Source organism: Topomyia yanbarensis, unplaced genomic scaffold, assembly GCF_030247195.1.
Source record: "Topomyia yanbarensis strain Yona2022 unplaced genomic scaffold, ASM3024719v1 HiC_scaffold_10, whole genome shotgun sequence".
Classification (NCBI taxonomy): Eukaryota; Metazoa; Arthropoda; class Insecta; order Diptera; family Culicidae; genus Topomyia; species Topomyia yanbarensis.
The window spans coordinates 347,745-362,621 of record NW_026683225.1 but is presented as its reverse complement, the minus strand read 5'-3'; the positions used below and the strand labels follow the sequence as shown (position 1 = coordinate 362,621).

At 41.4% G+C, this 14,877-nt stretch overlaps 3 protein-coding genes and 1 long non-coding RNA gene across 5 annotated transcripts; 1 reads left to right on the top strand and 3 right to left on the bottom strand.

The window, feature by feature from the left end:
- Positions 1 to 1,289: 1,289 nt before the first annotated feature.
- Positions 1,290 to 4,515, bottom strand: LOC131694569 (sorting nexin-32-like). 2 transcript variants are annotated; one of them, XM_058983045.1, is made up of 7 exons: positions 4,232 to 4,515; positions 3,935 to 4,132; positions 3,134 to 3,871; positions 2,890 to 3,072; positions 2,755 to 2,772; positions 2,272 to 2,381; positions 1,290 to 2,213 (listed from the first exon to the last, which is right to left on the bottom strand). In XM_058983045.1, exons 1-7 carry the CDS (start codon positions 4,235 to 4,237, stop codon positions 2,120 to 2,122), a joined length of 1,347 nt encoding a protein of 448 aa, XP_058839028.1. In that variant the 5' UTR covers positions 4,238 to 4,515; the 3' UTR covers positions 1,290 to 2,119. The 2 variants fall into 2 exon arrangements, with proteins under 2 accessions (XP_058839028.1, XP_058839029.1); XM_058983046.1 differs by lacking the exon at positions 2,755 to 2,772 and having other exon boundaries at positions 1,291 to 2,213.
- A 6,076-nt stretch (positions 4,516 to 10,591) lies between these two features.
- Positions 10,592 to 11,621, bottom strand: LOC131694583 (uncharacterized). Its single transcript, XR_009306525.1, has 3 exons — positions 11,135 to 11,621; positions 10,824 to 11,021; positions 10,592 to 10,756 (listed from the first exon to the last, which is right to left on the bottom strand). It is a non-coding gene; the product is annotated as an uncharacterized LOC131694583 (long non-coding RNA).
- A 643-nt stretch (positions 11,622 to 12,264) lies between these two features.
- LOC131694581 (cell division cycle protein 16 homolog) lies at positions 12,265 to 13,758 on the top strand. Its single transcript, XM_058983056.1, has 2 exons — positions 12,265 to 12,612; positions 12,676 to 13,758. The coding sequence occupies exons 1-2, from the start codon at positions 12,436 to 12,438 to the stop codon at positions 13,756 to 13,758; spliced, it is 1,260 nt and encodes a 419-aa protein (XP_058839039.1). The 5' UTR covers positions 12,265 to 12,435.
- Positions 13,759 to 13,795: 37 nt separating this feature from the next.
- Positions 13,796 to 14,279, bottom strand: LOC131694580 (ficolin-1-like). Its single transcript, XM_058983055.1, has 2 exons — positions 13,980 to 14,279; positions 13,796 to 13,919 (listed from the first exon to the last, which is right to left on the bottom strand). Exons 1-2 carry the CDS (start codon positions 14,216 to 14,218, stop codon positions 13,796 to 13,798), a joined length of 363 nt encoding a protein of 120 aa, XP_058839038.1. The 5' UTR covers positions 14,219 to 14,279.
- Between the last annotated feature and the right edge of the window lie 598 nt (positions 14,280 to 14,877).

Genomic DNA, 14,877 nt, shown 5'->3' with positions numbered 1-14,877 from the left:
ATTCATCGTTTTTAAAATCGATTTTTTTTCAATGTAGGAGTCAATAAAGAATTTTTTCAATATTTTCATTAAAAAATTTGACTAATTTTGTGAAAATCACTCCTACAACTTTTTTTTGTAGGATTATAACCATTTGAAAAAAATTGGTTAAAAAAGTTTGGCCCTTTTCAAAAGACAATCTAGATCATTTTTGGAAAAACAAAGTATGCAGAGTGGCTCTTTGTGACAAAGTGTTTATGTACAGAAAGTTTCATTAAAATTGGAGAGGGTGCTGCCAACTCTGAATACGATTTGGTGCGAAATTCGTCATAATCGTTTTAGGCAGAATTATGCCAAACAACGCCCAGCCACGCAGTAGCAAGAGGCGTCTTCTGGCTAGTGTATCATCATCGATACTAAGGTACGGAGGCCAAATCTGGGTGGCGGCGTTAGAGACGCAGCGAAATCAAGCAAAGCTGAGTAGTACGTTCAGTGGGCCCTGTGGGTCACGAGAGCGTTCGGGACTGTGTTATCGCTGGGATGATCCCTATCGGCATCATCCTAGTAGAAGATAACGAATGCTATAAGCGGAAAGGGTATACGGAAAACATTGAGAGCTGACTCGATGGCTAAATGGCAGCTAGATTGGGGCTCGTCGCCAAAGGAAGTGCGGCTCACAGATTCATACCGGTTCGATCGATGTTGTTTCAAACAGTACCTACATCGGTAAAGACCCGTCGAGGAAACACCGGAGCATATGATCTTCGAATGTTCGAGGTTCGAAGCGACATGCAGGGAGATACTTGAAATGGGAGGACCGGACATCAGCCCGGATAATGCCGTCTACAGAATGAAGAGCCAAGCAACGTGAAAAGCGGTCAACAGAGTGGTGACGCGGATCATGACCGGCTTACAGAAAGCAACGCTTTCCGTAGAGCAATCATCGCCGGGGAACTCTGCCGGAGTAGACTAGATGGTGAATCTAGGATCGGGAACTAGTCGAGTAGACCGCGACAGAGCACCGGGTATGGGTCATCGGGACACCAGCAAACCGGACTCCATGCTCCACCCGCAAACGCGACTGTATAGCTCGCAAACAAATCGAGAGTTCAACGAAGAAGTGGTGCTGAATGGCACAAGGGAGCCGAAGAGCTCAGCAAATTACACAATCTGGAATTTTCTGCCCAGATTGTTCCCGTAGGTGAAGAGCACTAATTCTCTACCCAACAGCTAACTTTCCTACTGCCATTCAGAAATCTCTACGTTGTGTAGATGATCGAAAACTTGTAGTGAGTCATTCGGATAATTTACAACAAACTCGCAAGCTTTTTCACAGTAATATACATAATATTTTATCATTTCCGTTTCAATTTAAATATGTTAATAGCAATAATAAGGATTATGATCGTAAACAAAACTAAGCGTTTCTTCCTACTGTAATATTGATAACCTCTTACTGTCGGTTCAAAACATGTAATGCATTTTCTGTGATCTGTGTTGCAATTACAACAATAAAGGATCAGGGGATGAATTGCTTCGCATATAAATCTCCTTGCGTATGGTTATTTTTCAGTACATTAGTAAACCGATACGGGGAATGAAGCCGATAAAAAATAGTTGCTTTTTCTCCATCGTGTCCCGTATAAAAGATACCTAACCTACCTAGCAATCAAGTCAATGCAGTTCGAATTCGAAATAATATTGTCTCTTTCCGTAAATTTCATCCAACTCGAAATTTCAAAACGAAAAACTTAAATAACTAACAAAGGCAGAGTCAACGTAAACTAGAATGTTTAGTTACACAGATATAAAAATATAGATAGGGTTTTTTGCTTTACAAAAAAAATGGAATTCTCTATTCTCACATTTGCCGAAAAAGCCACTGTTGTCGTTATACTTTACACTAAATGGGGCGAGGCGGTCCCTCTACCCACTTTCAGGCGGCTACTTTCGAGTTAATCGTTGACCGAAGCAACGCACCAGGGTCCAGTTCTAAACCGGACCTTCGTCGCACCGATCTGTCAAGAGTGTTTGTGTCTCATATGTTCGATAACAGTTTCCGTTCCATTCGAAACGGACAGAACAATTCTCTTCTTTTTGATGTTTGATTCTAACTTGACGCCTGCTATCGCACCTGCACCTAAGCGGCCTCCTGCAGCGAAAGCAGCGACTGGCGCAGGAATTCGTACTGCGACTTTGCGTGCTTCATCTCCAGCTCAGCCAGTTCGATTAAGCTGTTGGGGGTTGGAATGAAGGATTATAGCCTGAGTGTGGAATAATGCTAGTACTGACCTCTTCTTGAAGGCGGCTACCCGGCGCTTTTTGAAACTGATCAGTTCTTCCTTACCGCGTCCGGACATTGATTCGAATTTTTCGCAAGCCTGCGTTTGCGCCGTTTCCGCCTGTGTGAAATGGAAATACGTTCATTAGCACTTATACGGTGACACTTCAACTGAGTATAAACAACTTTTTCTTACGAGACCTCAGAACTGATCTCAAGCAAGAGTTTTTTTGCTTATTCATTAATCATTCCAAACAGACAAGTTGTGTTACCAAAACCCAGGGATTCAAATTTAAGTATGCCGTAGAAATTTCTCACTCTAATCAGGTAGAATTTAAGGTCTTGTCCAAATGGTTCAGAATGATTTACTGACAAACCTGATTGCAAAAAGCACAAATGAACACCAAACACAAGCAAAGAAAATACTTCCAAAAAAGCATGCAAACTGATCCTTTATGACAGGGGAATTTTAGGGGATCACATTTGATCAGTACCTCTTGCACCTCCAATGGCTTCAGACATGGACGAACAGATGAGAAATTGAACGATTTTAACGTGGTTGTTGATGAATTGCGGTGAATAATAAAATAGAGTCAAATTGATTTCCACCGGAATACATAGATACTCACCGCATGAACGTCCTTATTTTTGGAACGCGATTTTTCCAGATTCCTGTTAGCAGCCTCGTATGCCGCCAGACACCGCAATCTTCGGACAAGCAGGGCTTTAGCTGCATTACTGTCCCGTTGATAGTACCGCAGTGTATCGCCAAGTTTCAGATCTTGATCACTTGCCACGCGACCCTCCATGTTCTAAAAAAATAAACAAAATCGTTCGTTACTTCTACCCCTCAAACCCTGATCGTCCACCCACCCTAATCTTTTCGAAAAAATCCGCCGTCTTGGCCAGAAACTTCTCCATACAACCGTGCTCCGCCGTCGAAAGTGCCATCAGCGCCGAAGAGATCCGGATGTGCGAATCGGCCACCTCCTTGTGTTTATTGGTCATTTTCTCCGTTCTCAGCGCCGCCTCCTTCAAATGCGCATGATATTCTCCCAGAAACTGCAGCTCGTGCTCGAAGAAATCGTTCACATCCTTCACCGTTGCTCCCAGATAAATCTCATCCGTCGTCTTTCCCAGACTTCTCATCAACCCTCCAAACACGTCAATTTTCCGTTTCAGCTTTGCACACAGATCCTGATCGAACTCCAGAAACACCTTCAGATGGGCATCATCCCGGAACACGGGATGGGAAGCCAGCCGCGTCAGAAAGACCTCATGCATTGCCACCGTCTTCTTGAAGGTGGCCAAATATTCCGCCTCCAGTTCCTGTTTCATTTTCTTAAATTCCTCCTTGGTCATGTTGCCCTCGCCTTCGCCCAGCCGTTGTAACTTCTCCCGCGATGCGTCAAAATCTGGCCGCGGAGGGCACGGCGGAATGATAAAACCGGCATACTCTTCATTCTCCTCGAACCGATCGTGCAGCCAAACAAACTCCTCGTGCTGCCGAACTACCAGAAAGTCCGATTTCGCAAATCCAGGCAAATTTGTTCGTGTATGGACGGTAAATTTTACACGCTCCTTCTCGCTCAGTGCGTCCGATATATCAACCTAGAAAAAATAACAAAATTGGAGTATGAAACACTTCACGCCTATTCTAATTGGATGACTCACCAGCAACGAGTTGGGGGAGAGTGTCGCACTATCGGCCTTATTGTTATTGCCCTGTTGCTGAGCTGCCATCTGCTGCTGACCACCGTCCATCGAACCATTACCGGAGGTAATCTTCTGCGTCGGAAGCATGTCCTGAGTTGGCTCCAGTGGGCTCCCCGTCATCGGAGTTACATTTCCATTCTCCTCAATCGTACCGTCCTGATGCATGTCGTGAGCGGATAGCAAGAGAAAAGCAACAACAACAACAAAAATACTTCTTATCAGTGGATTTCTTTGTATTCATCAAATTCAACTTACCATCATTTTGCTGGTATACTGTTGCTGCTGTCTTAGCTTTTTTTCCTCCCGAAGTCTGGCTGTCACTTTCAGGCACCTTTAAAAACCACCCCCAAATTTACGCTCTCTCGGACTCACGTCTGCTATAGACCAGGAACACAATCTATCAAGTTGCGTTGCAGCTAATAGAACAACGAACAAAAAATCGCCTTCGTCATCAAAATTTGTGTTTGATACCAGAAAATATCACCGTTCTCCTCCACTGTGGTGCACTTTTTGATTAGTTGGTTGCTTCTTCTTTTTCAATGTTGGGATGTCATATTTTGGATGATGAATTTGTTGTGGATCACAATTTGCTGTCAAAGCGTTCGGTTGAAAGTGATCTAAATTATAGATGAAATTTTCAAAATGGCATATACTTGATAATAATTGATTTATATAATAATAATTGTATGAATACACTGATAAAATATATTGAATCTTTTGATTTCACACATTATTTATAGCAACACATAAAAATGATCGGTCACATATAAATATCATGTGAAAACTATTGAAATTCATGTGCTGTACATCAAAATTATTTGTATTTTGTATGTTTATTCGCAACGACAATATGTTAGCATAAGCCTAATATCAGGTTAAGGAGATAAAAGTTTGCCACATAGAAATTTATTGCATAGCGGATTTCACATAAAATATATGTGTGTGATTAATACAATTTATATTTTTAGCACATTTTTGTGCATATGTCCGTCATGTGTGTGGGATTCATAAAATGGTCGGTGTTAAGTCTGACTGGACTAAGTCGCAAAACATCAAAAAGGAGATAATGATAGCACTGGATAAAGAATTTCTTCAGCTACATTCGACTTTAGCCAGATTTGAAATGAGTAACAATAAACAAGAATTATGGCAAAAATAAATTTCCAGTTATAACGTAAAGAATGCTGCGATTCAAACTTTAAACTCGTTTTTCTCGAAATCAATATATTGTCACTTAGTTCGGTCTGACTTAACACCGACCAAATATAAGTTTGAATTTTTAGCAGTGTATACAGCAAAAGCGATTTTTTACTAAATACAACCAGCATTCGCAATCAAGTTGTTCAAACGAGCACCAAAAACGGAAATGAAAGTTACGATTCTTACGGCATTTTCGTTTTTGACATTGCACTATGCCGGTGTAGTCGGTGGGGGACTAAGGGTCGATTTCTTCGGGAGCGGGCCATTTGGCATAAAGTCATTTAGCATAACGGTTATTTGGCATAATGGTCAATTGGCATAATTTGGAGAATTGATCACACTGACGTTCATTTGGCACAATGAACATTTGGCATAACAGTTATTTGGCACAATGGTCATTTGGCATAATTTTGAGAATTGATTATACTGAAGGTCATAATTTTGAGTATACCCCAAACAACTCAAAAGTACCTTACTGCGCGGAAGACCTCGACTGAGTCGAATCTCTCGTTTTGTTTTTGACAACACTAAGAAGTCTCCTGACTTTTAAATACCTTGGAATTTGGTTCGATTCTAAAGGCACATGGGGAGGCCACATTAGGTATCTAATAACGAAATGCCAACAAAGGATAAATTTTCTGAGAACAATAACTAGATCATGGTGGGGTTCTCATCCAAGTGACATGATAAGGTTGTATCAAACAACAATACTTTCAGTAATGGAATATGGGTGCATCTGTTTCCGGTCAGCTGCGAACACTCACATTATTAAGCTGGAACGGATACAGTATCGTTGTTTACGAATTGCCTTAGGTTGCATGCAGTCGACCCATACGATGAGTCTTGAAGTACTAACGGGAGTTCTTCCTTTAAAAGACCGATTCTGGGATCTCTCCTCTCGTTTACTTATTCGATGTGAGGTTATGAACCCACTGGTAATTGAAAATTTTGAAAGACTTGTCGAGCTTCAACCCCAAACCAGATTCATGACAGTGTATTTCAATCACATGTCACAAGAAATAACGCCTGCTAGGTATGTTCCCACATACGTCAATATACTAGATACTCCTGAATCCACTTTATTCTTCGACACGTCCATGCAAGCAGAGATTCGTGGAATTCTGGATCATCTACACTTGCTGGGAGATCCCTAAAATATTCACAAGTAAATATCAACACATAGACTGCCTTAAAATGTTTTACCCTGATGGGTCACGAATCAGTGAGGCCACTGGTTTCGGTATTTTCAACAATAATTTTTCAATTTCTCTCAAACTTGCAGAACCCGCCTCTGTTTATATAGCGGAACTAGCAGCAGTTCACTATAGTTTGCAAATAATTAATACTTTACCCCCGAACCATTACTTTATCCTCACTGATAGTCTCAGCACAGTTGCAGCTCTACGCTCAAAGAGGATTGATAATCACGATCCATTCTTTTTGGGGAAGATACGAGAATCTCTGAGTAACCTAACAAGAAAATGTTATAAATTTACCCTAGTGTGGCTCCCCGCCCATTGCTCTATTGCGGGCAATGAGAAAGCTGATAATTTAGCCAAGATTAGTGCACTAGATGGTGAAATATATGAAAGACCCATCGCTTACATTGAATTTTATAGCGCTTCTCGACAGAGGACACTTGCTAGTTGGCAAACATCTTGGGACAATGGAGATATTGGACGATGGCTACACTCAATTATCCCTAAAGTATCAACGAAGGCATGGTTCAAAGGATTGGATGTAAGTCGGGACTTCATCCGTGTGATGTCTAGGCTCATGTCCAATCATTATACTTTAGATGCGCATCTCCGTCGTATTGGGCTCGCTGAGGGTAATCATTGTGCTTGTGGAGAGGGTTACCATGACATTGAGCATGTTGTTTGGTCCTGCACTGAATATCGTGAAGCCAGATCACAATTAGTAGATTCTTTACAAGTCCGAGGAAGACCAATCCATGTTCCTGTTAGAGACATCCTGGCGTATCGCGATCCTCTATACATGGAACTTATCTATCATTTTCTAAAAACAGCGACTGTCAAAATTTAATTAAATTCATCTCCTCATACTCTCATCCAAGGCTAATCATTCACCAATTAAAGTGTCCTAGAATATTCAGTTTTTAAATTTAGACAATAACAGAAAAAAAGTAAATAAATACACCCGAAAATACTAGATCATTATGAAATACAACAATGTAAGGAAAAAAGCAAACAATAAAGTGATTTCAGTGTTAGTTTTAGACAAATTACTAGTATAGTTAAAATTAGTCTTAAAGATTTTTGTAACGTGCTATGTAAAAAAAGAAACGCGTAAAAAGCTTTTGCAAATGCCGTGTCAAATAAACGTATGGAAAAAAAAACACTAAGAAGTGCGAAAGCGACGCACAACTCAAAAGTACCTAAATTTAAGTTAAAAGAACTTATTCTGTGGGTTGTTTTTATTTTAGCGTGTGTTGTTTTTATTATAGCGTGTAGCGTGTTTGGAATTCTGTATACACACAACTATTAAATAACCTACACAATAAGTTCTTTTAACTTAAATTTAGGTACTTTTGAGTAAAGCCGCTGAATCCCTCTGGATAAAGACTCGCCATCTCTATCTTATTCTTATTATTTATCAGTAAGTGTCATTCCAATCGAGCATGAGACCTGTCAAAAGCCATCAATCCGAAGAAAATCGCTTCGAATCCTTCTGGAACGAGGGCCAATGACAGGCCTCGTGCTCGATTGGAATAACACTGACAGATAAATGGTAAACAAACGATTGAAGTGTCGAGTCTTTATCCAGATTGATTCAGGGTCGTTTCTTTTCAGCTGTGCGTCGCTTTCGCACTTATTAGTGTTGTCAAAAACAAAACGAGAGATTCGACTCAGTCGAGGTCTTCCGTGCAGTAAGGTACTTTTGAGTTGTTTTGGATATACTCATAATCTAGGGCGTGACACTTCCAATAAATTATAAAATATTATACAATTATAATGTTTTTGTAGAATTATAGGGCAGATTATAATTTTATAAACTTTATAAGCAAATATGCATTGCAGAATTTTCGAACTTGCTTTCGAAATTATTCTCAGTGTGCGGTGAATTTATGAGTTGTCATTTTTTATTATTTACATTGGCAAATCTGACTACGTGATAACTGAGGCTGGTTTTGGATCTGACGAGGAATGGAAAAGTTGCCGTGCGTCGGGTAAGATCCCAAATTCCCGCGACGACGGTTCGTGTATTGAAAATGCATGGTGGTGGTCCGCCGGTTATTGGCAGAGCCCCATTGTGCATATCATGGAAAATGTGGAACTGATCGAGAATGGATTACCGAATTAACTTAAGCGAACGGATTGAAGTACAGAGCTCCGGTTGTTGTAACCATCAATATCATTCTACCGACAGTAGAGCGGAGCACGATCTTTTCAAGAAATTTGCAAACTAGCTGGAACTTTTGCAGCCGTTTGTATCGGATCACAGGCGTGGGAGGAGCTACTGAATTACCGCAGGTAATGATAGATGCTTGCTAGCAGAAATCTAATTTCAAACTATTGTACGAGCTGGATCTGACAGTCGAAGAGAAAATGTTCAAGATTGCCAAGGAAATGGTACATTGCTAGAACGATTGAGCTTTTCCGCAGGGTAAAGATAGCCGTCAGATTGCATACTGACAAGGTAACATTAGCAGATTTGATGGAATTTCTTCGTTTACTCAATTTTCTGCTCCAGGGATTTGAAAATTTACCGATGTATATCACCAAAATTGCCATGTCATTAACCAGGAATGCTAGCGCTAAGAATACGACGAAGGAGTTTAAGTTAGTCATCAACGATATCTACCTGTCGACCGGGGCTAAATTTATTCTACCGATATGCGGAGAGATCACCACGAGACATAGACAGCCTACCAGACCTCCGTCCGGAAATCCAAAAAATCGGGGCATCACCGAAAAACTGAAAACTTCCGCATCCAACGTGGCACTGGAGATGAGCCGTTTCAAGTCCACCCGAAATCTAACGATATCTTTGTCAAGCCCAAAATTACTCAAACACTCCATGTGTAACGCCCGCTCGTGAGCTTGCTTCGTCGATTATCATAATAAACGAACGTGACGAGTTTTCGCAACGGTTGCAGAAAAAGGACCAACCGCAACCTTCAACGCTAGGAAAGTTGTGGAATCAACTAGCAGAAATGCTTGTCAAGAGGCAGCCGTATGACTCGAAACGGATGATCGAGACAAGTTACTAGCCGAGTTGAAAGTTTAATCACACCGACAATATTTGGAGAAACGTAATAATGTAAGATTGCAGAACACGAAGAAGACAATATGGATGATAAGTATCTATTTGAGGCAACGGAGAGCACTGAGCGGGAACTGCAGGATCGGGAGTATACAATAAACTTGCTACAGATTTCTAAGGAACATGGGACCGCAAGATAGTTGGAGCGAGTTTAACGATATCATATGCCGCAAGATATCAAAAAGGTGAAAAATAGGAAATTGTAATGGATGAGTGGGAGAAGATGTCCAACTCGAAACAGAAAAAGTGGGAAGCGGAGCAGAACACTTGGCCTCGGCTTTGTATAAATTCGGTTCAAAAAATGCGAAACAACACGAAGAGTAAGAATTACTATTGTGTGATCAGATTGATTTTGTACAAGCCTTACGTCTTGATGGCACCAAGCCCGAAGAGGGAAAATCATACACGCAAAAAAATTAAGCATATTCAAACCAAAAATATATGGTATTGAATCCAATAATTTATTTATTACTTCAACCAATTGGTCTGAAAACATTTTTTTCTTAGAACAATGAACTTTTGCTTTCAATAAAAACAGTTTTAATTTCAATAATTTCGTTCTAATTTCAATAAAATAAATATTGGAAAAGGGATCAAAAAATCTTTCTATTGAAATAATAAATAAATTTTATTGAATTCAATAAATAAATTTATTGTCTCCCGACCAATAATTTTATTTATTAAATTTAATCCATATTTTTATTGAACATACTAATCTTTTTTCTGTGTGAAAGATTGAGGGACTTTTCTAGGTAAAACACTACTTTGTTGGTTACGTAATGCTGCAAACGTCATCAGTTACAGCAAATTACGACAACGGTAAGGACTATTTATTGTTATCTCATTTTCTTGATGCTTTTTTTACTGAGCCCTTAAATGCATACTGTTGTCATTTGGCAACATACCGAATTCTGTGATATTAAGCCTCAACAAGAGGTAAATATCGCATCCATACCGAAAAATGAATACCTATGAAAATGAGTTTCATGCATTTAAAGGTTAATGTGATGTGCATCGAAAATTCCATAGCACATGGAATAGTTATGCGTATAGCGATAGTACAGATCGTGGGACTGACTTACTATTATGTGCCGTCTATCTTCTAACTACTAGGCTTTTTATGCTATGCTAAATATTAACGGGCTGTCGTTGTTTTACAGGGGCTTTGAGTACCACCTTTCGTGTCGGGGTTGCGTGCTGCTTAGGGGGATATAGTTTGCGATATTTTCAGAGCGTGATCTGCAATTCCACCAACATCAACCATTACGCGTCGTCTCCCCGAAGGACTCATTCCTATACGAAAGAAGAAAATGCCAAATCAGTACAGGTTGATTGATATTGAACTAGTTTGCAACATTACCTGGTTCTCGTTCAACTTAATGGTAATGGATTTCCCCGCTAGGGTGCCAGAGAATCGAAGGAAAGCGCTTTTTTCAAAAAACGAGTCATACACACGCACAAATACAGAAATCCCTTCCGCCGAGCACCTTGCTGTTGTGTTTACGGTTGACCGGGTATGTTCCGTTACTGCTGTTGATCGATTTGTGGCCAATTCAATCTGAAAGTGATATGAAATTTTTGAGCACGAGATTTTTTCTCTTAAATAGTAGGATTATTACATTACAATGATCTTTTTGAAATAAAAAAAAATAATAGTCAAAAATAACTCACCTTGTTGCGGCTGCTGCAGTGGTTCCTCCTGATTGTGATGTTTTTGCTGCTTGGGACTGTATTGTATACTGCTGTTGTACCTGAAGGTGCCGTTGCTGTATCTACTACGGAATCTGGGTGATGATAATTCTAGTTTTTGGTTGTTCCTGCGACGAATGGTCATCTGCGTTTGATCCTGATTGGCTTGCATCGTTTGCACCTGTGAATTTGCACTAGTTGCGGCTGTTGAATTGGAGTCAAACCCTTTGGCAGAAGCATCGCTTGATCGTTATTGCTACCGACCAGTCGGATGATCGAAAATCCTAATTTGTGGTGCTCCTGTGAAATGTTGGTGAAAAACGCTGGAATTGTGGCTGTTTGTTTCCGTTGGGATGGCTTAATCACTATCGGTGTTAAGACAGAGCGGTTTTGAGGTAAAGAGGTAAACGTAAAACAAGACTGGGAATGGACCAAACTGCATTTTGGTGCCTGGCTACTATTTCACTTAACCAGGAGAACCACCGCAGGTGAGTCCCAGTACGTCCAGTGAGAAAATGAGCCAATAATTTTCGCTGGTTCTCGTTAGTACCCAGGTTCTAGTTAGGATCGGTTAAGTGTCTGGGGCCGGATACTAACTCAATTCAGCAAGAATTATACAAAATATTTGGATACTTACCACTTCTTGTTGATGCAACACCATTTTTCCATTGTTTATAATCACTCGCGGTAACTAAGGCTACTATGGTAACGGGTGTTCGAATTTTATTTTCGAACTTTCAACGATTCGAATACAGTTATAACTTTTATAGACAATTATAAATAAATATAGAGAGATATAAAAAATATAAAACCACGTGAAATATTTTTATAAAAGAGTGTCATGCCCTTGCTCATAATTAGGTAAATTTAACTTAAATTTAAGTAAATTGAACTCAAGGTTGAGATTATTTTTGCCGTAGTTAAATGGAAACTACCTTCAACACGGTTTACCTAATTTTACCTTCCTGCACGATACCACGAGATTGAGTGAAAAGTACTCAATTTTTGGGAGTTTTTCGGTGGCGTGTACAATACAAATAAATCTGTTTAACTGGCAGCTCGGCTATCGAAAGTCATCTAATTTTCAACTGTCAAAAACGCCGACAACGGTTGTTCGCAAACCGAACCGAGCCGACATCAAAACAAAAAATCGCACTTTCTGGCCGTTTAGAGGATATTTTGTAAGTTTTTTACTCGCTCTGAACCCTAGAACGACCAAAAATCGCGCAGAAACTCGTATCCGGTAAAGTGTGTAGTGCGTGTACAGTGCGAACATAAAGGTAATGCCCAAACCGCGCGGGTCGTACGAAAGTGAATTCGAAATGCGTACCGACACAGCAGTTGCCGGAAATCGTAACAACACCGGCGGAGGTTCGGTTACTACGGAACATGCAACCGATCCAGCCAGTTTGGTGGACGTTGATACCTACCGGCGGATTATGAAAAGCTTCATGGATATGGTGAAAAACCGGGTTCAATTTGTTTGTTTTCGTTTCGAACTGATTGTTGAAATTTTCTTACAGAGACGGTACCAAACAGCACTGTTTTGGGCGGAAAAAGTAACCGTTCTCAGCAACAATGAACCGAAGGACGTATACTGGCAGGCCCAGTGCATGTTTCTGCTGCGGGAATATCATCGAGCGGCGTACGTTATTCGAAGCCGCGGGTTGGACAAACAGAATCTGCTTTGTCACTATTTGGCGGCAGAATGTCTAGCCGAGGCAAAGGAGTACCAGGAAGCACTAGACGTTTTGAATTCGGTGGACTGTGAGGTACTTGCGAATAGTATCGCTAATGTGAGCCAAAGAGATGATTCAAGCACACGGAACAGTTTGGTGTTTGAGGAACCGAACAAAAGCGATTTACTCGGATCGATTTATTTCCTGAAAGGAAAGATTCTGGAAGCGATGGATAATCGTGTGTTGGCTATGGATTGTTACGTTCAAGCGCTGCACAAATCGGTGTACTGCGCGGAAGCGTTAGATGCATTGATTCAGCACGAGATGCTGATGGCCTGGGAGGAAAAGGAACTCATGCAACATATTCCGCTGGAACAGCAGTGCTCGGAAGCGGAGAGCAAGATTTTGAAGCGGTTGTATGAAAGTAAGCTGAAAAAGTATTACGAATCGATTGCTCCGCAAACCAACCTCGAGCAGACCCCTGTTGGAACGATGAGTACGAATTTACTGCACGAGCTGACGGAAAAAATGAAAAACAGCAAGAACATCGAAAGCAACAAGTCCGCAGCAACGGCATCCGCTTTACCCAAGTGCTTCACAACGCCCGTTCCGAATAAAATCATGTCTCCGGCTAACAAAATTCTGGACGAGTTGAAGAATTCACCATCCTATCTGATACAGTCGTCTCTGTCGAAGGCATCATCCGTTGTTGGTTCCGGTGGAGCTGGTGGCGGTAATGCCAATTCCAAACCCGCAGATACTCCGTATCGAATAAATCGACCGGTCAGTATGCAGAGCCCCTCGGCAATCAACGTCCAGAGTTGTTTCGATCGATTGGAGAGCTGTGTGGATTTGGTCGTGTCTAAGGCGGAGAAGTTTTTCTACAACTGCGACTACAAAAAGTGTATCAAGGTCATCGATGAGTAAGTAAGATTTGATTTTATTTTGATTGTTAAAAGCTTGGTTATAGCTCACGAATCAGAATCCGTGTTTCCTCCAGGCAGATATCCCCCATGTAGAAATGGCCTTCGTAAGGATGAAGCGGGTGATCGCAAAGAGAGGGAATGTTGCTTTGCTTTGTGTTTGCTCTGAAATCAGAAAAAATGTAGGTTGACTTGCGGGCAGCAAAATTAGTTACCGATACTTACGGTGGATCTTTACAATCGCGAAACCACCAACCGCTACGCAGCTGATCGGCACATTCCTTTCCCGTCCCGTCATTGTCCCTATCCGAGGTGGAAAACTTTGCTCCCCGACTGTACTCCATAGTTTGCCCGGCACTTCCGTACGCATAGCTACCCAAATCTAGACGATAGTCTTCGTCCTCTCCTGCGACCGTGACCCACGCGTACCGTGCACCCTCTAGCTTTCCGTTTCTCCGCTTCATAACCACCAGCAGCTCGTGTCGTTCCCGCTTCAACAATTGATGAATCTTTTCCAATCCTAACCAGAACTCTCCACTTGGATCACCAAATCCGTTTCGATAATCCGACCAGCTGCGGTCAAAGCTCAATCGACCGTTTTCCTGTCGGTTTTGAATTGCGATCCACCCGTGGCTACCGATGAAACTTTCCTGATCGCAGTAAACCGGATAGGGATATGGAACCGACGAATCCGAGACAGGTTGCATCAGATATACGCCGCTTGCATCTGGGGGCGCCCTTTTGCAGGACGTGATTAGAGAGACGTGCGAAGCGGTGTTCATCAATGGCGCTCGGATGGTTCCCTTCGACGGGATCATATAGTTTTGCCTGGAGGGAGTATCGGTGGCGTTTAGAAACTTTGTTGAATATTTGAAACATAGCACCTACCAATTTTCCAATGAGTTACATGTTTTGTTCAGATTAGCTATCAGATCGGTTAGGTACTTGATGGCGTGGGTGTTTCCTGTTATCTGTAAACGAGAGGAGGAATTTTATTGAAGCGGCTCAGGATGCGCGACTGTCAGCCCTAAGATATCTCCGAGATCATCGTAAACGCAGCGGAACAATACATGCCCCATCAAGTACCGACGGAGTGTTTCACGCATCCTTAAAAAAAACCGCT

What these genes read in the sequence shown, in the direction of transcription:
- LOC131694569 (XM_058983045.1), bottom strand. An exon ending in ATTTTTTCGAAAAGATTAGG is followed by an intron (nt 3,073 to 3,133) that starts GTGGGTGGACGA and finishes TTATTTTTTTAG; the next exon opens with AACATGGAGGGTCGCGTGGC. An exon ending in GTAGCCGCCTTCAAGAAGAG is followed by an intron (nt 2,214 to 2,271) that starts GTCAGTACTAGC and finishes AACCCCCAACAG; the next exon opens with CTTAATCGAACTGGCTGAGC.
- LOC131694581 (XM_058983056.1), top strand. Translation starts at nt 12,436, where the DNA reads ATGCCCAAACCGCGCGGGTCGTACGAAAGTGAATTCGAAATGCGTACC. An exon ending in TGAAAAGCTTCATGGATATG is followed by an intron (nt 12,613 to 12,675) that starts GTGAAAAACCGG and finishes ATTTTCTTACAG; the next exon opens with AGACGGTACCAAACAGCACT.
- LOC131694580 (XM_058983055.1), bottom strand. Translation starts at nt 14,218, where the DNA reads ATGAAGCGGAGAAACGGAAAGCTAGAGGGTGCACGGTACGCGTGGGTC. An exon ending in CGCGATTGTAAAGATCCACC is followed by an intron (nt 13,920 to 13,979) that starts GTAAGTATCGGT and finishes TTCTGATTTCAG; the next exon opens with AGCAAACACAAAGCAAAGCA.